General features: G+C 40.4%; 1 protein-coding gene and 1 long non-coding RNA gene across 2 annotated transcripts in view; one reads left to right on the plus strand and one right to left on the minus strand.

Moving 5' to 3' along the window:
* The window catches only part of MCMDC2 (minichromosome maintenance domain containing 2), a 33,535-nt gene extending 6,892 nt beyond the window's left edge, over positions 1-26,643 (minus strand). Inside the window, exons 1-11 of the mRNA XM_007527068.3 lie at positions 26,463-26,643; positions 26,244-26,374; positions 25,921-25,980; positions 24,364-24,559; positions 23,123-23,245; positions 22,897-23,001; positions 16,349-16,474; positions 13,168-13,405; positions 10,921-11,126; positions 9,644-9,810; positions 7,549-7,728 (exon numbers count right to left, since the gene is read on the minus strand). Of these exons, the coding sequence (XP_007527130.1) occupies positions 7,549-7,728; positions 9,644-9,810; positions 10,921-11,126; positions 13,168-13,405; positions 16,349-16,474; positions 22,897-23,001; positions 23,123-23,245; positions 24,364-24,559; positions 25,921-25,980; positions 26,244-26,374; positions 26,463-26,556 (1,626 nt within the window). The 5' untranslated portion in view covers positions 26,557-26,643. The remainder of the gene's footprint in view (positions 1-7,548; positions 7,729-9,643; positions 9,811-10,920; positions 11,127-13,167; positions 13,406-16,348; positions 16,475-22,896; positions 23,002-23,122; positions 23,246-24,363; positions 24,560-25,920; positions 25,981-26,243; positions 26,375-26,462) is intronic.
* LOC132540951 (uncharacterized) lies at positions 5-20,021 on the plus strand. Its single transcript, XR_009552163.1, has 2 exons — positions 5-232; positions 19,768-20,021. It is a non-coding gene; the product is annotated as an uncharacterized LOC132540951 (long non-coding RNA).
* Positions 26,644-26,880: the final 237 nt, after the last annotated feature.

Consider the following 26,880-nt stretch of genomic DNA (forward strand, 5'->3'; position numbering starts at 1 on the left):
CTATATTCTACAGTGCCCTTCAGGCCTTCAGAACTGGATAATGACACTATACAAACAACATCAGTAGCTCTCTGTATGGAGACATGATGCTATGCCACTAGTTGGCCTGCTCCGGGAAAGGACTTTTTGCCACAGATACTAGGAATGCTGTTGGCGATGGCCTCCAGTTGTCAACTTCTTCAGAGACTACCTCAGGCCAGCACATATCAAATGAACGATTGAACTGGAAGTGGTAGGGTGTTATAAATCTGCTCTATTTTTATTCAAAGTACCACAGTTGGGGTCTGAAGACTATCTTTGGGCCTGCATATAATTTCTGCCTATTTTTTTCTCCTTTCCTTGGGTGATAGAAGGACTCCAGATAAATGCTGGCATACTGAAGCACATCATAGTCTAATTTCTGGAATAAACAGGCTGCAACATGTTCCAGTCTCCATTGTGTGTGATGTACAGATTCACCTCATGGAAAAATAGTTTTTACTGTTTCAGTAAGCTAGTAAAGCCTACAGCTGTTTGCTATCGTATGGTGAACATCAAAACTTACTGAAATTTGTCAAACCCTCATCCCAATGACTCCATAATGAATTATCTTACTATAGTCAGGCATGTCTTCTCACAGTTGCTACTTTTTATGTCTTTGCTTCTATGATTATTTTATTTTAATTTTTTGCCTATGTTAACCATCCTTCCCTGACATCTAAATCTTAGCTTTTCTTTTTTAAAAATATTTTTTATTGTTTGTTACAAGATTATAATGTTACAGTGTGTATAGTTTCACACCACACCCACCACCAAAATTCTGTATCCCCACCCTCCCGCCTCCCAAAGATAATCACTGTTGTTCTTACAAACAGTTTGCTTGCTTGTTCTGTTTGGACTTTTTTTTTCTTTTTTCTTTTTCCAGGGTTATTGCTGGGGCTTGGTGCCTACACTGTGGATCTACTGCTCCTGAACGCCATTTTTCCCCCTTTTGTTGCCCTTGTTGTTTATTGTTGTTGTAGTTATTGCTGTTGTTACTGTTGGATAGGACAGAGAAATTGAGAGAGGAGGGGAAGACAGAGAGGGGGAGAGAAAGATAGACACCTGAGGGGGCCACGTGTTGGTACACCTGGTTAAGCGCACATATTATAGTGCTCAAGGACCCAGGTTCAAGCCTCTGGTCCCTACCTGCAGGGGGAAAGCTTCACGAGTCGTAAAGCAGGGCTACAGGTGTCTCTCTGTCTCTTTCCCTCTTTATCTCCCCCCAATTTATCTCTATCTCTATCCTATAATAAATAATTTTTTAAAAAAAAAGAAAAACTAAGATTTAAAAGATAGACACCTGCGGACCTGCCTCACCACTTGTGAAGTGACGCCCTGCAGGTGGGGAGTCCGGGGCTCGAACCTTTTGCCTGTCAGTGTGCTTTGCTCCATGTGCTCTTAACCCTCTGTGCTACTACCCGGCCTCCTGGATTTTTTTTTATTGGCAAGTTCATGTAAATTAGATCTCTAGGCTCCACATATGAGTAAACCATCTGGTAGTTGTCTTTCACCTCTACTTCTTTTTCTAAGCATAATCATCTCCAGTTCCATCCATTTTGTCCCAATGCATACAATAGCATATTTTCTGGTTGCAGAGTAATATTCCATAGGATATATATCCCATAACTTCCTTAGCCAGTCATCTGTTGATAGGCATCTAGGCTTCTTCCTCTCTTTGGCTCTTGTGAATGATGCAGCTATGAATATAGGAGTGCATATGTCTCTTCTAACTAGTGTTTGAGAGTCCACTGGATAAATGCCCAAGAGTGGTACTGCTGGACCATAAGGTTATTCCATTTTTATTTATTTAAGAAGCGTCCATACAGTCTTCCCAAGGGGCTGCACCAGTGTGCATTCCCACCAGCAATACAGCACAGGCCCCTTTTCTCCACAACCTCTCCAACACCTCTCATTGCCTAGTTTGTTGATGAAGCCATTCTCTCAGGTGTGAGATGGTATCTCAGTGTAGTTTTAATGTTCATTTCTCTAATGATAAGTGAAATAGAGCTTTTCTTCATGTTTGTGTGGGCCATGTGTATCTGTTCTTTAGAAAACTGTCTGTTCAGGGGCTGCTGGCGCAGTGGCGCACCTGGTTAAGCACACATGTTACAATGCGCAAGGACCCAGGTTGGAGCCACTGGTCCCCACCTGCAGGGGGAAAGCTTTGCAAGTGTTGAAGCAGTGTTGCAGGTGTCTGTCTCTCTCCCTCTCTATCTCCCCTCTCTATATATATATCTATCTCCCCTCTCTCTCTTTCTTCCTAACTCTCAATTTCTGAATGTCTCCATCCAATAAATAAAGATAATTAAAAAAACCTGTTTAGTTCTTTGGCCCATTTTTTATTGGATTATTTGTGCTTCTTCTATGTCGGGCTGAGCTTCACTGACGGGAGACAGATGACCAGGGACTCATGGCTGGGTTGTACGCAGTATCTCTTTATTCACGCAGGACACAGCACAATCTAAACCAAGCTATGCTAAAACTAAACTAAAGTAAAACTCACAATGCTGTCTTTATATATACTTGCCAAGTAGGGTGTAAACAGGATGTGATATAGAGAGGGTGGAGAGAAAAGTGACTGGTGAAAATCAGGGTGTGACAAGGAGAGGGGGCGGAGCAGGCGAGAATCCTATCACTGGAGGGAGGGTGGTGCTTAGTGATTTATGTCAATAGACCGCAGCTTTGAGTGGGATCAAACCAGTGCCATACAGGCATGGCGGTGCTTGGTTAAATAGGATTAGAGACAGAAGCGGGGGGAGCTGGCATACTACCCACCACTTCTGTAGATCTGGATCAGTTCTGTGTAGATGTTTGGTATCAATCGTTTGTCTGAAGTGTGAAGTGCAAATACCTTCTTCCATTTACCCAGTTGCCTGGTAATCCTTGTATAGTTTGTTTTTGATGTCATGCAATCTAATTTTTTATTAGTTTTCATTTCCCATGCCCAGGGGGTTGAATTTCTAAATACATCTTTGATGTGAAAGTCCTGCAAAGTCTCACTACTGACATTTTCTTCTATAAATTTAGAGTTTCTGGTCTAGTTTCTAGATCCTTGATTCATTTTGATGTGGCCTTAATGTGTGGTGTTAGGTCTAGTTTCACTTTTCTACAAGATCTTAGCTTTTCTTAAGCCTAATTAAGGTTATACTCTCCCCATAAAGTCTTCCAACTCCTGTATTCTACTTGATATATTTCTTTCTAAATTCCAAAATACTTCTAAGTACCACCCACTTTAAATTGTCCCTTGTGACCTGAAATGGAATTGGAGTATTACACCAAAGAAAAAGACTCTGGGGTGGGTGGGTGGGTGGGTGGGGAGAATACAGGTCCATGAAAAATGATGAATGACATAGTGGGGGTTGTATTGTTAAATGGGAATCTGGGGAATGTTATGCATGTAAAAAAAAAAAAAGAAGTAGAAACGCAAAGCAGAAATTGACTGAGTTTGGAGTATGGCACCAAAGTAAGAAAGCAGAAGTGCACTAGAGTTTGCAGTGAGTACCTCCGTAACACTTCCTCTCCACTATTCCAAGCTTTGGGTCCAGGATTGCTCAACAGTTTGTTTGGCTTCGTATGTTAACTCTCTTTTCAGCCACCAGGTTCCAGATGCCATCAGGATGCCGGCCAGGCTTCCCTGGATTGAAGACCCCACCAATGTGTCCTGGAGCTCAGCTTCCCCCAGAGACCCACCCTACTAGGGAAAGAGAGAGGCAGACTGGGAGTATGGACCGACCAGTCAATGCCCATGTTCAGTGGGGAAGCAATTACAGAAGCCAGACCTTCCACCTTCTGCAACCCTCAATAACCCTGGGTCCATGCTCCCAGAGGGATAGAGAATGGGAAAGCTACTGGGGAGGGGGTGGGATATGGAGATTGGGCGGTGGGAATTGTGTGGAGTTGTACCCCTCCTACCCTATGGTTTTGTTAATTAATCCTTTCTTAAATAAAAAAAAATTTTTTTAATTGTCCCTTGTGTCTTTTTTTTCTTAATATAGTTTTTAATATTTATTAATTGGATAGAGGCAGAGAGAAACAGACGGAAGGGGAGGAGGGGGAGGGAGAGAGAGAAAGATACCTGCAGTATTTCTTCCCCCTTGCGAATCTTTCACCTAACCGGTGGGAACTGGGGGCCTGAACCTGGGTCCTTGCACATATTAATGTGTACTCAACCAGGTGTGCTACCACCCAGCCCTAAATTGTCCCCTGTTTTATATGTCTTGTCTTTAATTCAGCTAGATGAGGAATTTATTTCAATGCAAATCCAGAGATGAATCAGTGGTCTCATGCATGTACATTACCACTGCTCCGCCTCCACTGCCACCTTTCACCCATTTTTAGAATGAGAGAGCTAGAGGCAGGAGTGGGAGGGCTTGAGGGATGTTAGGGAGAAGAGAACACAAAGCGCTGTCTGCCCTCTGTGGAGTTCTTGCTATTCTCATGTGGTGCAGCAAACCCAGAGGCTGCTTGGTAGAATGGACATTTTATTTTTATTTTATTGGATAGAGACAGAGAGAACTTGAACGGGAAAGCGGAGATAGAGAGAAAAAGGGAGAGACATTTTCAGTCCTACTTCACCACTTGTGAAACTTCCTCGCTGGAGGTGGGGGCTTGAACCCAGTCATTGTACATGGTAATATGTGTTCTTAACAAGGTATACCATCACTTGGCTCCCATGACAAACTATTTTAAAATAATGTATGTTTCTGTGAGTATGAGAGAACAGAAAAAGCACACACACTGTAACAGAAACATTGAGTAACTACCCGGTGTGTGTGGCAGGTGTGTGTGTGGTGGGTGTGGGGGGCAGTACAATGGCTATGCAAAAAAGATTTTCATGCCTCAGGCCCTCAGGCTCCAGATTCAATCCGATGTTATCACCATAAATCAGAGATGTGGAGTACAATGATAATAATTTTTTTACAATGCGTAGATCTCTCTCTTTAAGGTTTGCTTACTTATTATTACTGAGAGAGAGAGGAAGAGAGACACCAAAGTACTGCTCAACTCTGGCACACAGTGTTGTCAGGGATTGAACCTGTGGCCTCTGGGGCCTCATGCATGGAAGTTGACTGAGCTATCTCCCAAGTCCTAAATTGCTTTAAAGATTTGTGTTCTTATTGTTGCTTCCAGGGTTATCAATGGATCTCCCTGATGGCACTATGGGTCTATTGCTCCTGGTGGCCATTTTTTTTTCCATTTTATTGGAAATAAAAGAGAGAAATTGAGAAAGGAGGGGGAGACAGAGAGGGCGAGAGAAAGATAGACACCTGCAGTCCTGCTTCCCCACTTGTAAAGCATCCTCCCTGCAGGTGGGGAGCCAGGGGCTCGAACCTGAATCCTTGCCCAGGTCTTTGCATTTGGCACTGTGTGCACTTAACCAGGTGCTCCACTGCCTAGCCCCCTTTAAATTTTTTTTAAATATTTATTTTATTGCAAGAGAGAGAAGTTTCATATAAGACAGAGACAAACCAAGGCTCCACTTTGTACATGAGGTGCTAGAGACCAAATCAGGAACTTCACACATGCAGGTCTGATGCTCTACCAGTTGGGCCATTTTCCCAGATACTAAGGGTGACTTTCGGATCTTGTCACTGTCCCCTAGAGGATGCTCACTGCTACTGGGGCCTGAGAGCTGTGGCCAGAAAGATAGGAAACAAATATAGACTTGGCCACCTGTGGTTCATATTCCAGGGCTGCTATCCAGGCACTGGAGGAGTTTCTGTGTAGATCACAAGTTTCGGGAGTCAAAGCTGTTCCCTGAAGGGATCTAGAAGCTGCTGCTTAGGAAGAAGGAAATAAGGAAGAGGGGGGAGGTAGACCTCATCTATGCAGGATGGGCTGAGAAATTATTTGCCTTTCCTCTCGTCTGTGTCCCAGGATCCTTTCAGGGGCATCACCATAGGGACAGTACAAGGGTCGTCTGGATGGTCCAGTACATATCCAGCATGTTCTGAGCATGTAAACACTGCCTCCTGCTCTTACTCCTGTCCCTGCTGTTCAGATGCTGAACAATGAGTAATACTCATTCACCAATGCTCTTTTTTTTTTTTTTTTTTTTGCTTTCCTCCCCTTTTGTTGCCCTTGTGGCTTTTATTGCTGTTGTAGTTATTATTATTGTTGTTGTTATTGATGTCATCGTTGTTGGATAGGACAGAGAGAAATGGAGAGAGGAAGGGAAGACAGAGGGGGGAGAGAAAGACAGACACCTGCAGACCTGCTTCACCGCTTGTGAAATGACTCACCTGCAGGTGGGGAGCCGAGATCCTTATGCCAGTCCTTGCGCTTTGCACCATCTGCGCTTAACCCTCTGCACTACCTCCCAACCCCCACTCGGTGTTTTTTTTTAAACTCTCTGTATTTGAGAGATTCCCATTCTTGAAGAAAGTTTCAAATCTCACAGCATTCCACAAGGAGGGAACGTATATACTGGCTTGGAAGGAAGAAAGGACCTCAGAGGTAGATAGCATAATGGTTATGTAAAGGAAGAAAGGACCTGAAACGACTGAGAGTTCTGTTACCTGGGTCATTTCTTTCTCTTTTTCTTCATGGATACAGAAAATAATCCCAGTTTTAAGTGTCCCTTTCAATATTCCTATTGCCTCATTTTCTTTGCAGTTGCAGGCCTGATGTAAGGCCTACAGAGTGCCTTTTTGTCTGTCTTGCTGGAGGTCAGGAGCTCTGAAGGTCCTGGAGTATAGATATGTGTCCGCCCTCTGCTGGACAATGGCGCACCCGCAAAGCCCAAGGTTACCGTGCGCAGGTCTTGTGCTCAAACCTCCAGTCTCCACCTGCAGTGAGGGAGGCGTCACGAACAGCAAGGGAGTACAGTGGGCGCTGTCATTCCCTCGCTATGTCTCTCTCCCCCTCTCTCTTTTAAAGATTTTACTTATTTATTAATGAGAAAGACAGGAGAGAAAGAACCAGACATCACTCTGGTACATGTGCTCCAGGGGACTTGGGAGTCCAATGCTTTATCCACTATGCCACCTCCCGGACCACCCCCTCTCTTTCTCTATCATAATTTTTTAAAAAAATATTTTTATTTATCTATTGTTGGATGGAGACAGAGAGAAATTGAGAGGGAGGGGATGAGCTAGAGAGTGAGAAAGACAGAGCATCTGCAGTCCTGCTTCACCAGTCTTCGTTGTTAGATAGGACAGAGAGAAGTGGAGAGTGGAAGGGAAGACGGGGAGAGAAAGATAGACACCTACAGACCTGCTTCACCGCTTGTGAAGTGACTCCTCTGCAAGTGGGGAGCCGGGGGCTTGAACATGGATCCTTACGGTGGTCCTTGCGGTTTGTACCACCTGCGCTTAACTGCTGCGCTACCGCCCGACTCCCCAACAATTATCTTTTTGAGTGTTACACACAAACACACACATGTGCTAATCAGTTCTGACACCCTGTAGTTGCAGAGATTAAATCTGGTATCTCTGGGTCCTCAGGCATGAAGTCCTCTGCTCTGAACACTGGCATATCTCCCAATTCTGCACAGGTATGCCTGATAATCATTTGATCTATCTTTACCTTTTCAAAATCTTCACTTGTAAATTGTTGAGAAGCTACATAAAGTAGTCCTTCAGGATAAACAGCTTTCTTTAAAGTATGCTGCACAATTGGAAGAAGTGGACAACAAGGAGACGACTCATTGCAGTTAATCAATAATCCAAATGTCTCAATGAGATTAGCTGGAATCAAGCTACAATCCTATAAATAAAGGCAAAAGACAAATGTTAAATTATAGCATTTTCACAAACATTTTGAAAGAAATTATAACTTAAGTATTACTTATATTAAGTACTTAGGGGGCTAGGAGATAGTTCATCTGCCCCAGACTTAAGCCTTGCACAAAACCCCAGAGAAGAGAGGGAAGGAAAGAAAGAGCGACTCTACAGCACTGCTCCACTACTGGTGAAGCTTTCCCATCCCCACGCCTCACATACAGGTGGCCACCAGGAGCTTGAGCACGGGTCCCTGCGCACGGTAACACGTGTACTCTACCTGGTGTGCCATTGTCCAGCTCCCATAAAGTAGTTCCTGTATAGCGTGGGAACTTGGTGGTTCCTAACTGCTGTGACCCCAATGGGAGTTTGGGACAATTAGCATACGAATGAAATTAGCCGGTGGTGGAGCAGACCGACAAGGGGATGTATGTAACCAAGGACTTCCAGCAGCTCACTCTCTTGGCTCAGTCACCTGCATCATGGCACTTGCCATTTGGTGTGGTTCCGGGTTGATCTTTTCACATGGTGATTTTGGGTAACTTACTTTCAGACTTTGGCCTTTTGCCTGTTTTCCTAGCTAGACTTCTTGCTGGGAAATGTGCAGATGTGGCTGAGCTTGGCAGGGCTCACAACATGCTACTATGGCCCAGCCTTTTATTATCTACATATTAATCTTCTGCTTTGTCTTACAAATGACTAAAGGTCTCCTGCCTAATTCCCCCCAGGGTATTTTTATTAATTCTACCAGTTAAGACCCTCGCAACAGTTGCTAAGAAAGTTCCTATCTTTCCAGCCTCTTCCATTTTTCCCCACCCCTCTCCTAACCATGTATGGTACTGTCATGCCACTTCCTTTGCTGTCTTGTCTCTTCCGTGTACCCACCTGGAGGAGAGTGCGCGTGCAGACCAAGAGGCTGATGCTGGCCATTGCGGTTGGCGCCACATGGCTTAACCAGGTGTGCTAGCGCCCTGGGTCATCTCTCTCTCTCTCTCTCTCTCTCTCTCTCTCGACGCTAGCCCGACACTCCTCTCATTCACAGTTATGAATGACTAAACCTCTCTTTTGCTTCACCTTAAATAGAGCCATTTATTTTGCAGTAGCTAATATTTGCCCTTTACCCCTGTATAAGGCCTTGAATTGTTTCAACCCGTTCCCAGTGTCTCACAGTGAATCCTTTATGTGCCTCAGCCAAAGCCCCTTTTAAGTTTCAACAACTAACATTAAAAAAATGTTCTTTATTAAGTATATTTTCACACATTAGTCATTAAATCTTCCCCACTACTTAATTTATAGTGATCAAGTACTGGTTTTATATGACTAAAAACATGAGAAATCTCAAACTATTGCATCGTTATCTAATGTTAGAAAATAACTGAATACAAGGGGTGGACGGTGGCGCATCAGGTTAAGCACACATAGTACAAAGCACAAGGACACATACAAAGTTCCTGGTTCGAGTCTCCCCCCCCCCCGCAGGGGGGTTGCTTCACTGCTAATGAAGCAGGCCTGCAGGTGTCTATATTTCTTTCTCCTTCTCTATCTTCTCCTCCTCTCTCAATTTCTTTCTTTCCTATCCAATAAAAAAAAAATGGAAAAAATGGCCACCAGGAGCAGTGGATTCATAGTGCAGGCATGGAGCCCAGCAATAACCCTGAAGGGAGAGAGAGAGAGAGAGAGGGAAATTGAATACAGAAATGGTTTGACAACAAAACACTAAGAAAACCAAAACATTAAAACCTGTGACTGAAACCCCGAAGAACACACACACAGACACACACACACACACAGACACACACACACAGACACACACTGAGACACACACACACACACACACACAGACACACACACACACACACACACACACACACATGTATATAATATATGCACATATATCTTACCATCTGACCAATTAGAGTGTTGGCTTTATGTGTATTTCTTCTTGGAGCTGAATCCATATCAACAAAGGACCAAAAACTGCACTGAAGTGGAAAAGTCATTTGCTGATCAATATCATCCCCGAACTTCTTTCCTGGGATGTATACTGTGATACTTCTGCTTTCCACAACTAAGTCAAATGACATTATCCATTTGTTATTTAAGTTCATTTTGTTACATACATTTAAAAATTAATACAAGTACCATATGGAATTCTACTAATATTTGGATATTAAAAATGCAAGTAAATTTAGTTGTTTTTTTTCAAGGTATGGCTATAGTAGAGGATCTACCATAAAAAAAAATAAGGCAACAGGGTGGAGGGAGATAGCATAATGGTTATGCAAAGGGACTCTCATAGCTGAGGCTCGAAGGTCTAAGATTCAGTCCACACACCACCATAAGCCAGAGCTGAGCAGTGCTTTGATAATAATAATAGTAATCTTGCAGTGGGTGGCAAGATAGATCACCTGGAAGACTACCTGCTTTTCCATGAACATAACCTTCAGTCCTGTGGTATATTTCCCTTTCTTTCTCAGTCTCTGTTTCTAGCCAAAAAATGTCAGCAGTGAATTTGCATATTACATGTGTCTGGCTTTAACGTCTAAAGGTAAAATGAAGGGACTGGGAGATAGCTTACCCCGTAGAGCACACGCGGCCATGCACAAGCAACTGGGATCCAGACCCTGGTTGCCTCATGACAGTACCTCAGTGGGGAAGCTCATGAATGGAGGAGCAGGGCTGAAGTGTTTCTTTATCTCTGTTTCTCTCGCTCCCTCTCCCTCTCTGTCTCTCAAGCTCTAAAAAAGGTAAAGTGAGGGGACTTGGGCCATAGCGCAGAGGGTTAAGCGCACATGCTGCAAAGCACAAGGACCGGCGTGAGGATCCCAGTTCGAGCCCCCGGCTCTCCACCTGCAGGGGAATCGCTTCACAGGCGGTGAAGAAGGTCTGCAGGTATCTATCTTTCTCTCCCCCTCTCTGTCTCCCCTCCTCTCTCCATTTCTCTCTGTCCTATCCAACAACGACGACATCAACAACAATAAAAAAACAACAAAGGCAACAAAAATGAATAAATAAATAAAAATTAAAAAGAGTTTAAAAAATTTAAAAAAGGTAAAGTGAGAAATGTCATTTAACTTTCCAATTCCTAAAAGGTGTACAATACAATCTTTATGGTTACATAAGTACTTGATGAGACTATAAGGCAAACATGAAAATTAATTTAAAAAATAGTGTTTACCTGATTGAAGCTGTTCAAGTTTATCTTTTTTGTGTGAAGCTAAGTCTCCTATAAAGCAGATACCACCTTTAGCTAGCAAAGCACTACCAGCTTGAATGCTACCTGCTCCAGTTCCATATTTATTCCTGGATAGAGTAGGAAAAATTTCTGTAGAGACCAAATGACGTATACCACGAGGCACAAGGTTTATACTAAAATTCAAAAGCCTAGGGAAAAACAAATTATTTATTACTATTTTTTAGAGTTTGATTTTTCAGAAGCAAAAATGTATAGCAGCAACACAGTTAAGTTTGATTTAATGTCTAATATCAATGCTAGGAAACTGAAAGGGAAAACACTTGTAAATACATTCTAGAAGACCATTATCTCTCTGATCTCCAAAGTAGGAAATGACAGTAAACAAAAAGAAAGAAAGAAAACTATAGGTGGGGGTCAGGCAGAGGCACATTCAGTTAAGTGTACATATTGCCAAGTGCAAGGGCCCGGGTTCGAGACCCCACTCCCCACCTGCAGGGGTGAAGCAGGTATGCAGGGGTGAAGCAGGTATGCAGAGGTCTTTCTCTCCCTTTCTGTATCTCCCCGTCCTCTTTCAATTTCTCTCTATCCTATCTAATAAAAAATAGATCCCAGGTTCAATCCCCTGCACCACCATAAGCCAGAGCTTATCAGCGCTCTGGTTAAAAAAAAAAAAAAAAAGTGGGAGGTAGTATAGCGGGTTAAGCGCACCTGGCGCAAAGGACGGGCATAAGGATCCGGGTTCCAGCCCCCAGAACCCGGACTTGCAGGGGCGTCGCTTCACAGGCGGTGAAGCAGGTCTGCAGGTGTCTATCTTTTTCTCCCCATCTGTCTTCCCCATCTCTCTCCATTTCTCTCTGTCCTATGTAACAATGACGACATCAATAACAACAATAAAACATCAATAATAACTACAACAATAATAAACAACAAGGGCAACAAAAGGGAATAAATAAATAAATATTTTAAAAAATATATAAAGAGGGGACCGGGCGGTGGCACAGCTTGTTAAGTGCACGTGGCGCAAAGTGCAAGGACCAGCAAAGTGCAAGGACCAGTTCAAGAATCCTCCTTCGAGCCCCCAGCTCCACACCTGCAGGGGGGTCACTTCACAAGCGGTGAAGCAGGTCTGCAGGTATCTATCTTTCTCTCCCCCTCACTATTTTCCCTTCCTCTTTCAATTTCTCTCCGTCCTATCCAACAACAATGATAACCACAATAACAATAATAACAAGGGCAGCAAAAGTGGGAAAAATGGCCTCCAGGAGCAGTGGATTGGTAGTGCAGGCACTGAGCTCCAATGATAACCTTGGAGGCAAAAAGGAAAGAAAGAAAGAAAGAAAGAAAGAAAGAAAGAAAGAAAGAAAGAAAGAAAGAAAGAAAGAAAGAAAGAAAGAAGATTATAGGTTAACATTCCTGATGAACACTGATGAAAAATTTTTTTCAACAAAATCTTGGCAAATCATATCCAAAAACACATCAAGAGAATAATCCATTGAGATCAACTGGAATTCAACCCAAAATAATAAATGTTTACTTAAATATTAGTCTGGGGGCCAGGTGGTGGCAAATCTGGTTAAATGCACACATTACAGTGTGCAAGGACCCAGGGGCTTGTGGGGGGGGGGGAGAAGCTTCAGAAGTGGTGAAGCAGGACTAAGGTATCTGCTCTCTTTCCCTCTCTCTATGTCTCCCTCCTCCTATCATTTTTTTTTTTTTTTTTACCAGAGCACTGATCAGCTCTGGTTTACGGTGGTGCAGAGGATTGAACCTGGGACTTCGAAGCCTCAGGCATGACAGCCTGTTTGCATAATCATTATGCTATCTACCCCTGCCCTCCTCTCACACTTTCTGTCTCTATCCAATAATAAAAATAAAGAAAATGTTAAAAAAAAAAAACAAATAAATATTAGTCTGCTCAGATAAATTCTAAATATTCATCTTGTAAAACACTCATGAAAATAATTAATTTGTATTATGTTTACTTATTGGATAGAGACAGCCAGGTGACAGGGAGAGAGAGAGAGAGAGAGAGAGAGAGAGACACCTGCAGCACTGCTTCACCACTCACAAAGCTTTCCCCTTGCAGGTGGGGACCATGGATTCGAACCTGGGTCCCTATGTACTGTAATATGTGCTCAACCAAGTGCACTGCCACCTGGCCCTGGAAAATAATTTAAACCAATGTGTGACCAGTTTATTATTTTTAAAAAATAATGTAATGTATTTTACCTGTCTACAAGCAGATTATCACTTGTTATAATTAAAATATCCAGGCAGTTTCCCAGTTCCTTATCACAGTCACTTGTTTGCACTAGACTCATCAGCAAACAGAGCTTGAGCAAATTGTAAGTCCCAGGAGGCACGATATGTGAAGCAAAAATATTGGCAAGGATAGCAGTAAATTTCCAGCATGAACTGGAAGTTAAAGAGAGGAGACACCTAAAATTGTCGCTAATTCCTGAAGGAACTGAAAGTAAATATGAACAGATGTATTAAAAGGAGTTTTAAAGTAAGAACAAATTACAGATATTCAGTTTTGTTTATCTAAAATATTATAAAATTATAGTTATTTTAATGATTCCATACTGAAATCAGTATAATTATATTAAGTTATAATAAGAAGCAACTCTGGTCTGTCATTTCCATTGCAGGACTGGTAATAAAACAAGGCCATCATTCCACATGTTCATATAGATAGGCTGTTACTTGAGAGCAAATGTTTCTTTTTCCTTTTAAGATCAATGTGAACAAAGTCAGATCATAGAGATCCTGTATTGCAGCGTTTGCTTTAGTTTTACTTTTATAGTAATGATGCCATTATTTGGGGTTTGGGGGCAGAATGGGAAATATCTGAATGTGGTTGTTAAAAAGGTTTTATTGCAATACACAGCACTATCCTATACTGTATTGTCAAATTCTAGATCTTCTCTACTCCCTTACTCTCTTCAACTCCTGAGATGAGTGATTTAATTCAATTGCTGAGGAGCAGTAGTTGGTCCTGCAGAGCCTTGCCCTTTACTACCTTTTTATTTATTTATTTATTCCCTTTTGTTGCCCTTGTTTTTTTATTGTTGTAGTTATTGTTGTTGTTATTGACGTCGTTGTTGGGTAGGACAGAGAGAAATGGAGAGAGGAGAGGAAGACAGAGAGGGGAGAGAAAGATAGACACCTGCAGACCTGCTTCACCACCTGTGAAGTGACTCCCCTGCTGGTGGGGAGCTGGGGGCTCTAACTGGTATCCTCACACTGGTCCTTGCGCTTTGCACCATGTGCATTTAACCCACTGCACTACCACCCGACTCCCACCCTTTACTACCTTACTACAGCAATTCCCACCCTGGGTAGTTAAACCTGTCTAATCCTAGAGCCCAGCATGAGAAAGCATACTTCTCCACCCATACATTATGTCAGGTTCTGTTTCTTTTTTAAGATTGCTATAAAGTTTATTATTCACTTTTCTTCAACATTTTAATTCTTTGCAGAACTTTTCTTTTCAAAGACCAGGAGAGGGCTGGTAAGATAGAGTTAAGGAGTGCTACGGTTAAAAGGAAGAGGAGGAGGAGAACAGAAAAATCAAGGACTAGGAGATAACTTCACCCAAAAGAAGCTTGCTTTTAGGGTTCGAGTCTCGCAACACATGAGAGCAAAATGGATAGAAGGTACTAGGGGAATTCCACAGATGGTAAAGTGGTGCCGTGATGTCTCACTTCTCCATTTTCTCTTACCCTACCCCATTCTCTCTCAAAAATTAAGAGACGCAGGGATAGATAACATAATGTTTATGTAAACAGACTCTCATGTCTGAGGTTACAAAGTCCCAGGTTCAATCCCCCACACTACCATAAACTAGAGCTAAGTAGCGCTCTGGTAAAAAAAAAAAAAAATTAAAAGAGATAAACAGCTATTAAAATCCATTTGAATTTAAATTCAATTTAGGCCTGTGTTATTGTAAAAGATTTTCTAGGGATTCCAAAAAATGTGACCCTATTCAAGATTTAACCAGAGTTTTCTGCATTAACACATCTGAGTCAAGTTCAAAAAGCAGGTGTACTCTTCACATTGGTTTGCACTAGTTTAGATGTATTATGTTGGAATTGTAAAGGGAATTATCCATAATAGAGGTGATATTTTGGCCCTCAATTGCCTTTCTCTATTGTCTTAATTCTCAGTTAATTCAGAACTCTGATAGGGAAAAGTATGTTATTTTCTTAGGATCTCTTTCTCAGATGATAACAGTTCCTTAGCATTACCTCAGAAAAATAAAGGATAGTGTAGAAAAATAATTAAAAAAAATTTTTTACTTATTTTCCTTTTTGTTGCCCTTGTTTTATTGTTGTCGTTATTGATGTCGTCGTTGTTGGATAGGACAGAGAGAAATGGAGAGAGGAGGGGAAGACAGAGAGGGGGAGAGTAAGATAGACATTGGCAGACCTGCTTCACTGTGAAGCGACTCCCCTGCAGGTGGGAGCTGGGGGCTCAAACGAGGATCCTTCCACAGGTCCTTGCACTTTGCACCAGGTGCACTTAACCTGCTGCGCTACCACCTGACTCCCAGAAAAATCTTTTAACTAATCTCTAACTCTTGGCAGCCTGAAACATTTTTCTCACTACTAATCATAAAAATAAATAAATACATAAATAAATTTTAGCCAAAAGGGATTTAAAAAAAATTATTTATTCCCTTTTGTTGCCCTTGTTGTTTTATTGTTGTAGTTATTATTGTTGTTGTCACTGTTGGATAGGACAGAGAGAAATGGAGAGAGGAGGGGAAGACAGAGAGGAGGAGAGAAAGATAGGCGCCTGCAGACCTGCTTCACCGCCTGTGAAGGGACTCCCCTGCAGGTGGAGAGCCGGGGTTTGAACCGGGATCCTTATGCCGGTCCTTGTGCTTTGCGCCACCTGCGCTTAACCCGCTGCGCTACAGCCCAACCCCCAACCAAGAGGGATCTTTACTGTGCACAAGACTTGCTTGAATTCTTTCCCAGTACTTATAATCTAAGACCATCTTACTGAGTAGTCTGCATGTTTACTGTCTACCATATTTTCATCAGCATACATCAAGATGCCAAGACATTCCTCACCCCTTCCCTCCCCAGAGTCTTTTACTCCAAATTTCACCTTGTATTTTCACTTCTGTCCCTCAAACTTTAGTTTTAAAAATCAACACACAAAAATTCTGATCCTTCACTATAGAGAACTTGTATGGTTGTAACCTACAAATTATATATATATATATTTACCATATATATATTTACCATATGATTTAAGAGCAGAAACCTTGGCTGTCCTGATTACAACTATATCCTTAGTGTTTAGAAGTGTGCCAAGCCATAAAATAATGCTTATTTTTTGAATATTCAAATTAAAGTCAACTGAATATGTTAATGTATGGTACTAATCTTTTTCTCACCTTTTGGACTGCAAAGAGTGATACTATTTGCCTCTATACAGACAGAAGTTTGTGAAGTTTTCACACAGGTTGGAATTCCAATGATTTTGTATTCATTTCCTATATTCATTTTATTTACTAATTCATCTGTAATTAATCATTAAAATATGTGTTTATCATAACCATATGACTCAGATATAGAACTAGTAACAAGTCAGTAGCTGAGTTAGTCATATTTACTATTATTTTATTTTTAGTATGCTATTCAAATAGAGTGGAACTAATAATGTAAGTTGAGGTAATTTTATTGTTGGTAAAAATTTAATACTTATATGCAATGAGGAAATAACTTCAAGAAGCATGTGAAATAGCAACTAGTCTTTGGTTCTATAGAGAAGAGGAAAAATAAGATAATTCTATGTAACACAAATCATGTAATTCAATGATAAGAAATACCAATAAAAATAAGCACATAAGTAATTTTTAGAAGAAATCATTTCAATAGGTATTATTCACTGTCAACTGTACAGATAAGTTACTTTTACACACATTAATTATAAACTTTAATATAGATATTATTATCTCTATTTTAGATATTTTATTTCATTGCTATTTTTATTTTTTTGTTTATTTACTATTGGATAGAGAAAGAGAAATTAAAAGAGAAGGGGCAGAGGGAGAGAGACAGAGAGACACCTGCAACACAGCTTTACCACTTGTGAAGCTTTCCCCCTGTAGGTAGGGATCAGGGGCTGGAACCTGAGTCCTTGTGTACTGTAATGTGTGCACTTAACCAGGTGCACCACCACCTGGTCTCATTATCTCTATTTTATACGTGAAATGATTAAGTGACTTGTACAAAGCTACATAATAAGTAGTAGCACCCAAATACACAACTAGATCTGTGTACTATCTTCCAAGTCTATTCTATTCTGTTCTGTTCTGTTCTGTTCTATTCTATTCTTTTTTTGTCATTTACCTCTTTATTTATTCTTTTTTTCTTTTCCTTAAGATTTTTTTTTATTATTGGGGAATTAATGTTTTACATTCGACAGTAAGTACAATAGTATGTACATGCATAACATTCCCCAGTTTCCCATATAAAACAATACAACCCCCACTAGGTCCTCTGAATCCTTCTTGGACCTGTATTCTCCCCACCCACCCACCCCAGAGTCTTTTATTTTGGTGCGATATGCCAATTCCATTTCAGGTTCTACTTGTGTTTTCTTTTCTGATCTTGTTTTTCAACTTCTGCCTGAGAGTGAGATCATCCCATATTCATCCTTCTGTTTCTGACTTATTTCACTCAACATGATTTTTTCTTTTTTTTTTAAATATATATTTATTTTCCCTTTTGCTGCCTTTTTTTTTAAATTGTTGTAGTTGTTGTTGTTATTGATGTTGTCGTTGTTGGATAGGACAGAGAGAAATGGAGAGAGGAGGGGAAGACAGAGAGGGGGAGAGAAAGACAGACACCTGCAGACCTGCTTCAACTCCTGTGAAGCGACTCCCCTGCAGGTGGGGAGCCGGGGGCTCGAACCAGGGTTCTTTACACCAGTCCTTGCGCTTTGTGCCACCTGCGCTTAACCCGTTGTGCTACCGCCCGACTCCCTAACATGATTTTTTCAAGGTCCATCCAAGATCGGCTGAAAATGGTGAAGTCACCATTTTTTACAGCTGAGTAGTATTCCATTGTGTATATAGACCACAACTTGCTCAGCCACTCATCTGCTGTTGGACACCTGGGTTGCTTCCAGGTTTTGGCTATTACAAATTGTGCTGCCAAGAACACATGTGTATACGTATCTTTTTGGATGGATGTGTTGGGTTCCTTAGGATATATCCCCAGGAGAGGAATTGCAGGGTCATAGGGTAGGTCCATTTCTAGCCTTCTGAGAGTTCTCCAGACTGTTCTCCACAGAGGTGGGACCAATTGACATGCCCACCAGCAGTGTAGGAGGGTTCCTTTGACCCCACACCCTCTCCAGCATTTGCTGCTGTTAACCTTTTCTGATGTATGACATTCTCACAGGAGTGAAGTGGTATCTTATTGTTGTCTTTATTTGCATTTCTCTGACAATCAAAGACTTGGAGCATTTTTTCACGTGTTTCTTGGCTTCTTGGATGTCTTCTGTGGTGAATATTCTGTCCTTGTCCTCCCCCCATTTTTGGATGGGGTTATTTGTTGTCTTGTTGTTGAGTCTGGCAAGCTCTTTATATATGTTGGTTATTAAACTCTTGTCTGATGTATGGCATGTAAAAACCTTCTCCCATTCTGTGAGGGGTCTCTTGGTTCGGGTAGTGGTTTCTTTTGCTTTTTAATTTGATGTAGTCCCATAGGTTTATACTTGCCTTAGTCTTCTTTGTAATTGGATTCGTTTCATTGAAGATGTCTTTAAAATTTATGTGGAAAAGAGTTCTGCCAATATTTTCTTATAAGTATCTGATAGTTTGTGATCTAACATCCAAGTCCTTGATCCACTTGGAATTTACTTTTGTATCTGGTGAAATACAGTGGTTCAGTTTCATCTTCTGCATGTTTCAACCCATTGTTTCCAACACCATTTGTTGAAGAGACTCTGCTTTCCCCATTTAATAGTCTGAGCCCCTTTGTCAAAGATTAGATGTCCATAGGTGTGGGGGTATTCTATTCTATTCTATTCTATTCTATTCTATTCTATTCTATTCTATTCTATTCTATTCTATTCTATTCTATATTTTGGATAGAGACAGAGAGAAGTTGAGATAGGGAGATACAGAGACACACCTGCAATACTGCTTCACTACTTAAAAAACTTTGCCCCTGCAGGTGGGAGCTAGGGGCTTGAACCCTGGTCCTTGCATTGTAATGTATGTGCTCAACCAGGTGTGCCACCACCAGGCCCCTCAAAATCTGTCCTTTCATTCAAAGCGTGTACTTATTCTTCTCTCACACATACAGATTGAGTAAAGCTTGTGCAAGAAGTTCAAACTTTATTTATTTATTGCTTTATTGGGGGAAATGGTTTAGAGTATAGTTGTTAGCACATAGGTACAGCTTCTCAACCTCCCAAGGTAGGTATCTGCAGAACACTCTCACCCCCAACCTTGGATCTTTTTCATCACCATACATCAAGATGTCAAGACATTCCTCACTCACTCACTCCCCAGAGTCTTTGACCCAGTCTGAAGTTCACCTTGTATTTTCACTTCTGTCCCCCAAATTCTAGTTTTAAAAATCGACACAAAAAATCCTGATCCTTTGCTACAGAGAAATTGTATGATTGTAACCTACCAAAGATAAGTTTAGGTTAAGATGGTGGCACACCTAGTTGTACATACATGTTACAAAGTGCATGACCCAGGTTCAAGCTCCCCAGTCCCCACCTACAGGGGGAAGCTTCATAAGCAGTGAAGCAACGACTGAGGTATCTCTCTTTCTCTTTCTCCCACTCTAGTTCTCCATTCCCTCTCTGATCCTGTCCAATAATGAATAAAGAAATGGATTCTTAAGAAAGGACCAGTTTGCAAGGAGAAGCAAGAATGAATTTATCTTTCTGAAGATCACAGTGGATGACGTTGGAGATGAAGTCGATGAATTATGGCTCTCAAGCATGAGGTCCTGAACTCAATCCAAGGCATTGCATGGGCCAGACTGATAATTTCTTCCTTTTGTCAGTAAGTAAACAATTAAAAAGAAATTTAAGAAAGATCACAGTGATTTTCATTTTTTAAAGCTTCTGTCTCCTTGTGTATAAAAAACCTTTTAGCTGCAGGGCATAATGGTATGCCCTATAGATTTACTTGAAAGGGAAGAATCAGGCTCAAGAAGTGAAAGTATAAAAACTTAAATCAATAAATCAACTGAAAACAACTAAACAATACAGAATGAATAATAAAATAAAAAGAAAAGAAAAGCAGAGGGAGTTGGGCGGTAGTGCAGTGGGTTAAGTGCACATGGCGCAAAGTGCAAGGTCAGGTGTAAGGATCCGGGTTCGAGCCCCTGGATCCCCACCTGCAGGGGAGTTGCTTCACAGGCAGTGAAACAGGTCTGCAGGTGTCTCTCTTTCTCTCCCCCCTCTATCTTCCCCTCCTCTCTCCATTTCTCTCTGTCCTATCTAACAAAGACAATGACAACAAGAATAACTACAATAATAAAACAAGGGCAAAAAAGGGGAATAAATAAATAAATATTTAAAAAAAGAAAAGCAGAAATCATTATCTCTACATATGAAAAAATTTTGATATTTCATGGAATGTCATTTAGTGGGTATGTCCTGAGGAAGACAAGAAGATGTGAAGTCTGGGTATCTTTTGTGATGTCAACACCAAAAGACCCATTTTTATTAATTTATAAATTTTATTTCAGGTTTATGTGAGAGATTACATAAATAAATGGTTTTTCTGTAAAAGTACAAATTGGGGTTGGGAGATGATTCACCCAACAGAACAAATGCCTTAGTAATGAAAGATCCTGAGTTTGAGTGCCAAAACTACAAGGGAGCAACACAGACACCACCAGGGGAAGTGCCCATGGTAGGTGACATGATACTGTCATGTCTCTCTCCTCTCTGTCTCTCCCCCTCAAATGAAAAGGTTGGGCGTGTGAAGTTGCTCAGTTGTGTCACATGTGCATGAGGTCCTGAGTACATTCCCTGGCACTGCATACACATAAATATAGTATAAATTGGACAGCCACTTACATTGTGGTATTTATATATATTATACATACATATTATATATATACTTTTATATACATATGTATAATATGTATATATTATTGAATGAAGTAGTTAAATTGCCTGGTTTTGAATTGTGGTTCTTCCACTTAACAGTTATGTGATCTCAGAACAGTTATTATTATTTTTTTAAACTTCTTTATTGGGGAATTAATGTTTTACATTTGACAGTAAATACAATAGTTTGTACATGTATAACATTTCCCAGTTTTCCATATAACAGTACAACCCCCACTAGGTCCTCTGTCATCCTTCTTGGATCTGTATTGTCCCCACCCTCCCACCCCAGAGTCTTTTACTTTGGTGCAACATGCCAATTCCAGTTCAGGTTCTACTTGTGTTTTCTCTTCAGAACAGCTACTTAATGTCTCTGTGTCTCAGTTTCCATATTGTAAAATGGAAATAATAATAGGGTCTAGATATAAAGTTGTTCTGAATAAGAGTACCTGGCAATAGTGATTGCTATATACAAATTACCTATTACCATCTGGATTGTCCGCTTCCTATATCATTTTAGGCCATGAGAAAAAAGTGTTCCTGTTTGAGTCTCTACTTTCCTAATTCATTTTGTGGTTTCTTATACATAGTTGATACCTTTGATTTTTTTATTTTTATTTATTTATTTTTTACCAGGGCACTGATCAGCTCTGGATTATGGTAGTACAGGGGACTGAACCTGGGACTTTGGAGTCTCAGGCATGAGAGTCACTTTGTATGACCATTATCTACCCCTGCCCAATCTCTTTCTAGACAGTTTAATTACTCCTTTTTTTAGCCTGGGGAAAAGGGCTGAGGCCACTCTCATTTTCACAATTCTACTTTCTTTTCTATTTTCCTTCCTTCCTTCCTTCCACCCTCCCTTTCTTTCTTTCTTTCTTTCTCTCTTTCTTTCTTTCCTTCTTTCTTTTTTTTCCGGCTGCTCAGCTCTGGCTTATTGTGGTGCAGAGCCTCAGACATGAAGAAAGTACTTTGCATAACCATTATGCTGTCTCTAGCATATAATTCAGTTTTCTCAATGCAGAGTCAACTCTTGCCTGGGTGATACACACTGATAATGACTTTTACCAGGGCCCGGGCAGTAGCACAGAGGTTTAAGCGCACATAATACTGATAATGACTTTTACCATAATGGCAGATTCTACCTTTATTCATGTTTTCCTTGAACAGTTAATAATATAGCAATGTTCATTAATTTATTTAACAAATATTTCTGGAACCTTTACAATGTACCCTCAAAAAGTTTATATTCAAATGCAATTACCTCCAAAATGTACCAGATACACAGCACACAGCAGAAGATCATCATTACTGATATTGATAGTTGGGATCCTGGTTCTTGGCACATAGTAGATGCTAACAACGTTTTTCGGCCTATAGGGTTATGGCTAGGGCTCAGTGTCTGCACCAAGAATCCACTGCTCCTGCAGCCATTTTCTCCTTTTTTTTTTTTTTTTAAATAGAACAGAGAGAAATTTAGAGGTGAAGGGAAGACAGAGAGGGAGAAAGACAGACACCTGCAGACCTGTTTCACTGCTTATGAAGTGACCCCACTGCAGATGGGGAGCCGGGCTGAAGCTGGGATTCTTGAGCGTGTCCTTGCACTTCACATGACTGCATAATGTGTGCTTAACCTGGTGCACTGCCGCCCCGCTCTCTACGCTAACAACTTTTTCATCGATGGTTGTACAATGGGGTGGATAATTAATATATAGATAAATACAATGCTTTTAAAGCATTTTAGACTAATAAGACGTATGAGACTTAGGCTATAGAAGCAGCATTCAATCAAGCATACACAAGTCAACTGCATATTTTACAGTTTGCTTCGAGTTTAAACAGTTTACTCACCTCTTAGGAAAATGGTAAGCGATTGAAACCTAAATGGTTGGTTGTTAGAATGTCCTTGAAAAGCATGAAGTGCCTTTGTGGTTATTATTTCAACTATCTGTTTATCTTAAGGCAAAGAGCAAGAGAATTGATTATTATAATACATACACACAATTTTATATACGATTTAATTCTCTATATTAAAACATCTTAAAATAACAAAGACAAAGTGTAAATTCATTTTTACCACCAAGTACTCTAAACTTTCTGTCTTCCTGAAGTGAAGATGCACATAGATTACACACAAAGTCATTTCTCACTGTGGCAGACTCCGTAGCACCAGGCACATGCACTCTTATATACTGAAATCCTGAAAGAAAACAGATGTAAACTAAATTTTATTTGGAGTAAGCTATCCACTTCCAACCCTTAAAAATCAATCTAGGGGCCAGGTGCTGCCACTCCTGGTAGAGTGCACAGGTTGCCCTGTATGAAGACCAGGACTCAAGCCCCAGGTCCCCACCTGCAGAGGAAAAGCTTCACTAGTGACCAAAGGGAACTCCACAGATAGTGAGAGGTGCTGAAGGAGTTTCTCCCTTTATCTGTCTTTCTCTCAACCTCTATCAAAAAAAAAAAAAAAAAAAGGCCTTCAGGAATGAGGGAGTTATGCAGGCACCAAGCCAGAAACGAAAAGTAATTCATTATCTGTATGGGGACTAAGAGCCATTCAACAAACATTTACTGCATGGGTATTTCTTGCCAGGCAATGTACTAAGACAATGGTGACATAGATGCTTAAACATACAATTCCAGTAAGTGGCAACCAGAAACACGTAACTTCAATAGGCGGTATTCATTTGCAGAGTGGCCTGAGAAGGAAGGAGGGATAACCAACATAATAAAAGGAGGAGATGAATGGTAATGATATCGGAAAGAAGTCATGTAACTGTGTGTGATAATGACAAGAACTTCAACAATACCAGAATCTCTTTTAAGATAATGAAAAGAGGGGCGGCAGAGAGAATACATTTTTAGATTATACAAAGTCAATTTACAAACATTAGGAGATACCAAATTTTACCCCATTTTTCATTCTGTGAATGTTTCATAACTAATTGCAAAAATAGTTTGGGATTAAACAACAAATTGCTTGATACTTTGATTTTGCATTTTATTTTATTATTTTTTAATTAAAATATTTATTTATTCCCTTTTGTTGCCCTTGTTGTTTTCTTGTTGTTGTTATTGATGTCGTCGTTGTTGGAGAGGACAGAGAAAAATGGAAAGAGGAGGGGAAAACAGAGGGGGGAGAGAAAGACAGACACCTGCAGACCTGCTTCACCACTTGTGAAGAGACTTCCCTGCAGGTGGGGAACTGGGGGCTCAAACCGGGATCCTTACGCTGGTCCTTGTGCTTTGTGCCACCTGCGCTTACTTAACCCGCTGCGCTACCACCTGGCTCCCTTGATTTTGCATTTTAATACTTACCTCTTGAAAGAGGACATGTGTCATCTGAACAAAGAAATCTTGCACCTTGAGTGTACTTGGTTACAGTCGTCACTGCAGTCACAATTCCTTGCATCATATAAAATCTCTGAGATGTATAATCAAGTGGAAACTCACAAAGGTCAAGACTATAACTTGGCAGAGAAGGTAAGTGTGTTAACTTCAGCACTATATTAATCTAGTAAGAACATAAAATGGTATTAGTAAAAATTTCAGATCCAACTGCATTTGCATTACTATATGCATATATGTGTGCTACATTTGTAAATACATTTATTGGTAGACAAGTAAATGATTTGTTAATGTAATCAAGGTTTTATGTAAGAGAAGATACATTTAAGTATAAACTTAAAGAATTAGGGCCAGACAGTAATGCACCTGGTTAATGCACTAGTCCCTGGGTTCAAGCCCCAACACCTCCTCCCCTACAGGAAGGGAAGCTTCTCCAGCAGTGAAGCAGGGCTGCAGGTGTCTTATCTTTCTCTATCCCTATTTCCCCTTCCCTTTTAATTTCTCTCTATCCTATCAAATAAAATAGAAATAAAAGGAAAAATGGCCACATCAAATAAAATAGAAAGGAAAAAATGGCCACTGGGAGCAGTGGATTCGTAGTGCCAGTACCAAGGCCCAGTAATAATCCTGATGGCAATAAAGGAGGGAGGGGGAGGGGAGGGGAAGGAGGAGGAAGAAGAAAAGGGGGAGGAGGAGGAGGAGGAGGAGGAGGAGATGAAGAAATAGGGTCTGAGCTGTTGCACACCTATTTAAGCACACATATTACCATGTTCAAAGACCTGGATTTGAGCCCAGCTCCCCACCTGTAGGGAGGAAGCTTCATGAGTGGTGAAACAAGAACTGCAGGTGTCTTTCTCTCTCTCTATTTCCTCCTTCCTTCTCAAATTTCCTCCGACATTAAATGAAGAAAAGTAGTGGAGGAGGAAAAAAAAAAAAGGCCACCCGGAGCAGTGGGTTTGTCATGCAGGCACTGGGCCCAAGCCAATAACCCTGGTGGCAATAAAAAAATTAATTAGTAAATAAAGATGAAATTTGGTGGTGTAATACTATAAACTAATACATCTCAGTCATAGTTATATAGAGGTTCAATGTACTGTTATCTTTATTTTGGGGTATGTTTGAAATAAATTATTACAAAAATGTTAGAAATTATAAAAACAAGAAAGTATTTATGTAAAAATTCCAGGGGCGGGGTAGTGGCACACCTGGTTGAGTGTACATGTTACAATGTCCAAGGACCTGGGTTTGAACCCCAGGTCCCCACCTGCAGGGGGAAAATTTCATGAGTGGTGGAGCAGGGCTGCAGGTGTCTCTCTCTCTCTCACTCTCTCTCTCTCTTCCCTCTAAATTTATGACTGTCTCTATCCAATAAATAGGTAAATAAAGATACATTTTTTAAAATTCCATTGAGCTTTGGAAAAAACATATCCTTATTGTAAAAAACTTATTAACGCAAAACATTTCCTTATAAGTCATCTTGAAAGTATTGTATCTTAGTTTACATTGCTATATTTAATGGAAACTTACTTGAGTTTCAGTTTGTAATTGTCCAATTAAAGAGAGAGTTTTAACAGCAATAAAACAGACCTGTGATTTTAAACAAACCAAAAAGTTACCAAAAATTCCAAGTGGCATAAAATTTTCTTTTTTAATAAATGTATATTTTTATGTGTTTTATTCTAATAAGAGAGACACAGAGAGAGAGGGAAAGAGAAAGACACCAGAGCACTGCTTAGCTCTGGTTTATGGTCGTGCAGAGGATAGAGCCTGGGACTTTGGAACCTCAGGCATGAAATTCTTTTGCATAACAATTATGTTATTCCCTCCCCCCCATTATTTCTTTAACTTACTGACTGGAAAACCTGAGTAGCTTTTAAAGGTTGATGTAAAATGTGATTTCCAAGTTCAGCATCTAGTTCAACAACATCAGAGGGGTTTATTAAAATGCTGAATCGATAGACAGCATAGCTTTGTTTTGAATCTGTAAATATGCACAAATGTAAAAATGATAACTATAAATAAGAACTGAATTTTAAGTTTCTAAATGAGGTCACCTTTGCTGAACATACCATTATAGTACTTGCAATCATCTATAAATTTTTGGAGACTTCTACTTTTGTCAAGATAGATAAGGGCTGCCTCTTTCATTCTTAGAGTTGACATTTTCTCTTGTTTAATGATTCTTCTTTATCTCTAATTAATTCACAATTGCTGGAAAAGTTCACAATGGTGGAATTCATAGAAATAATAAAACCCTAGAAATTAAATAAATTAAAATTTAATTTGAATATTTAATAAAATTTAGACTGCTAAGCTTAAAATTGAGAGTAAATAAAACTAGCTAAAATTTTTAAGATTAAAAAAATTCCAAAAGTGAGACAAAACTTTGCTTTTCTTCTTTACCAGATATATATATATATATATCCTCCAGGGTTATCGCTGGGACTCGGTTCCTGCACTAGGAATTCATTGCTCCTGGAGGTTTTT

The sequence above is a fragment of the Erinaceus europaeus genome, chromosome 1 (genome assembly GCF_950295315.1).
Source record: "Erinaceus europaeus chromosome 1, mEriEur2.1, whole genome shotgun sequence".
NCBI lineage: Eukaryota > Metazoa > Chordata > Mammalia > Eulipotyphla > Erinaceidae > Erinaceus > Erinaceus europaeus.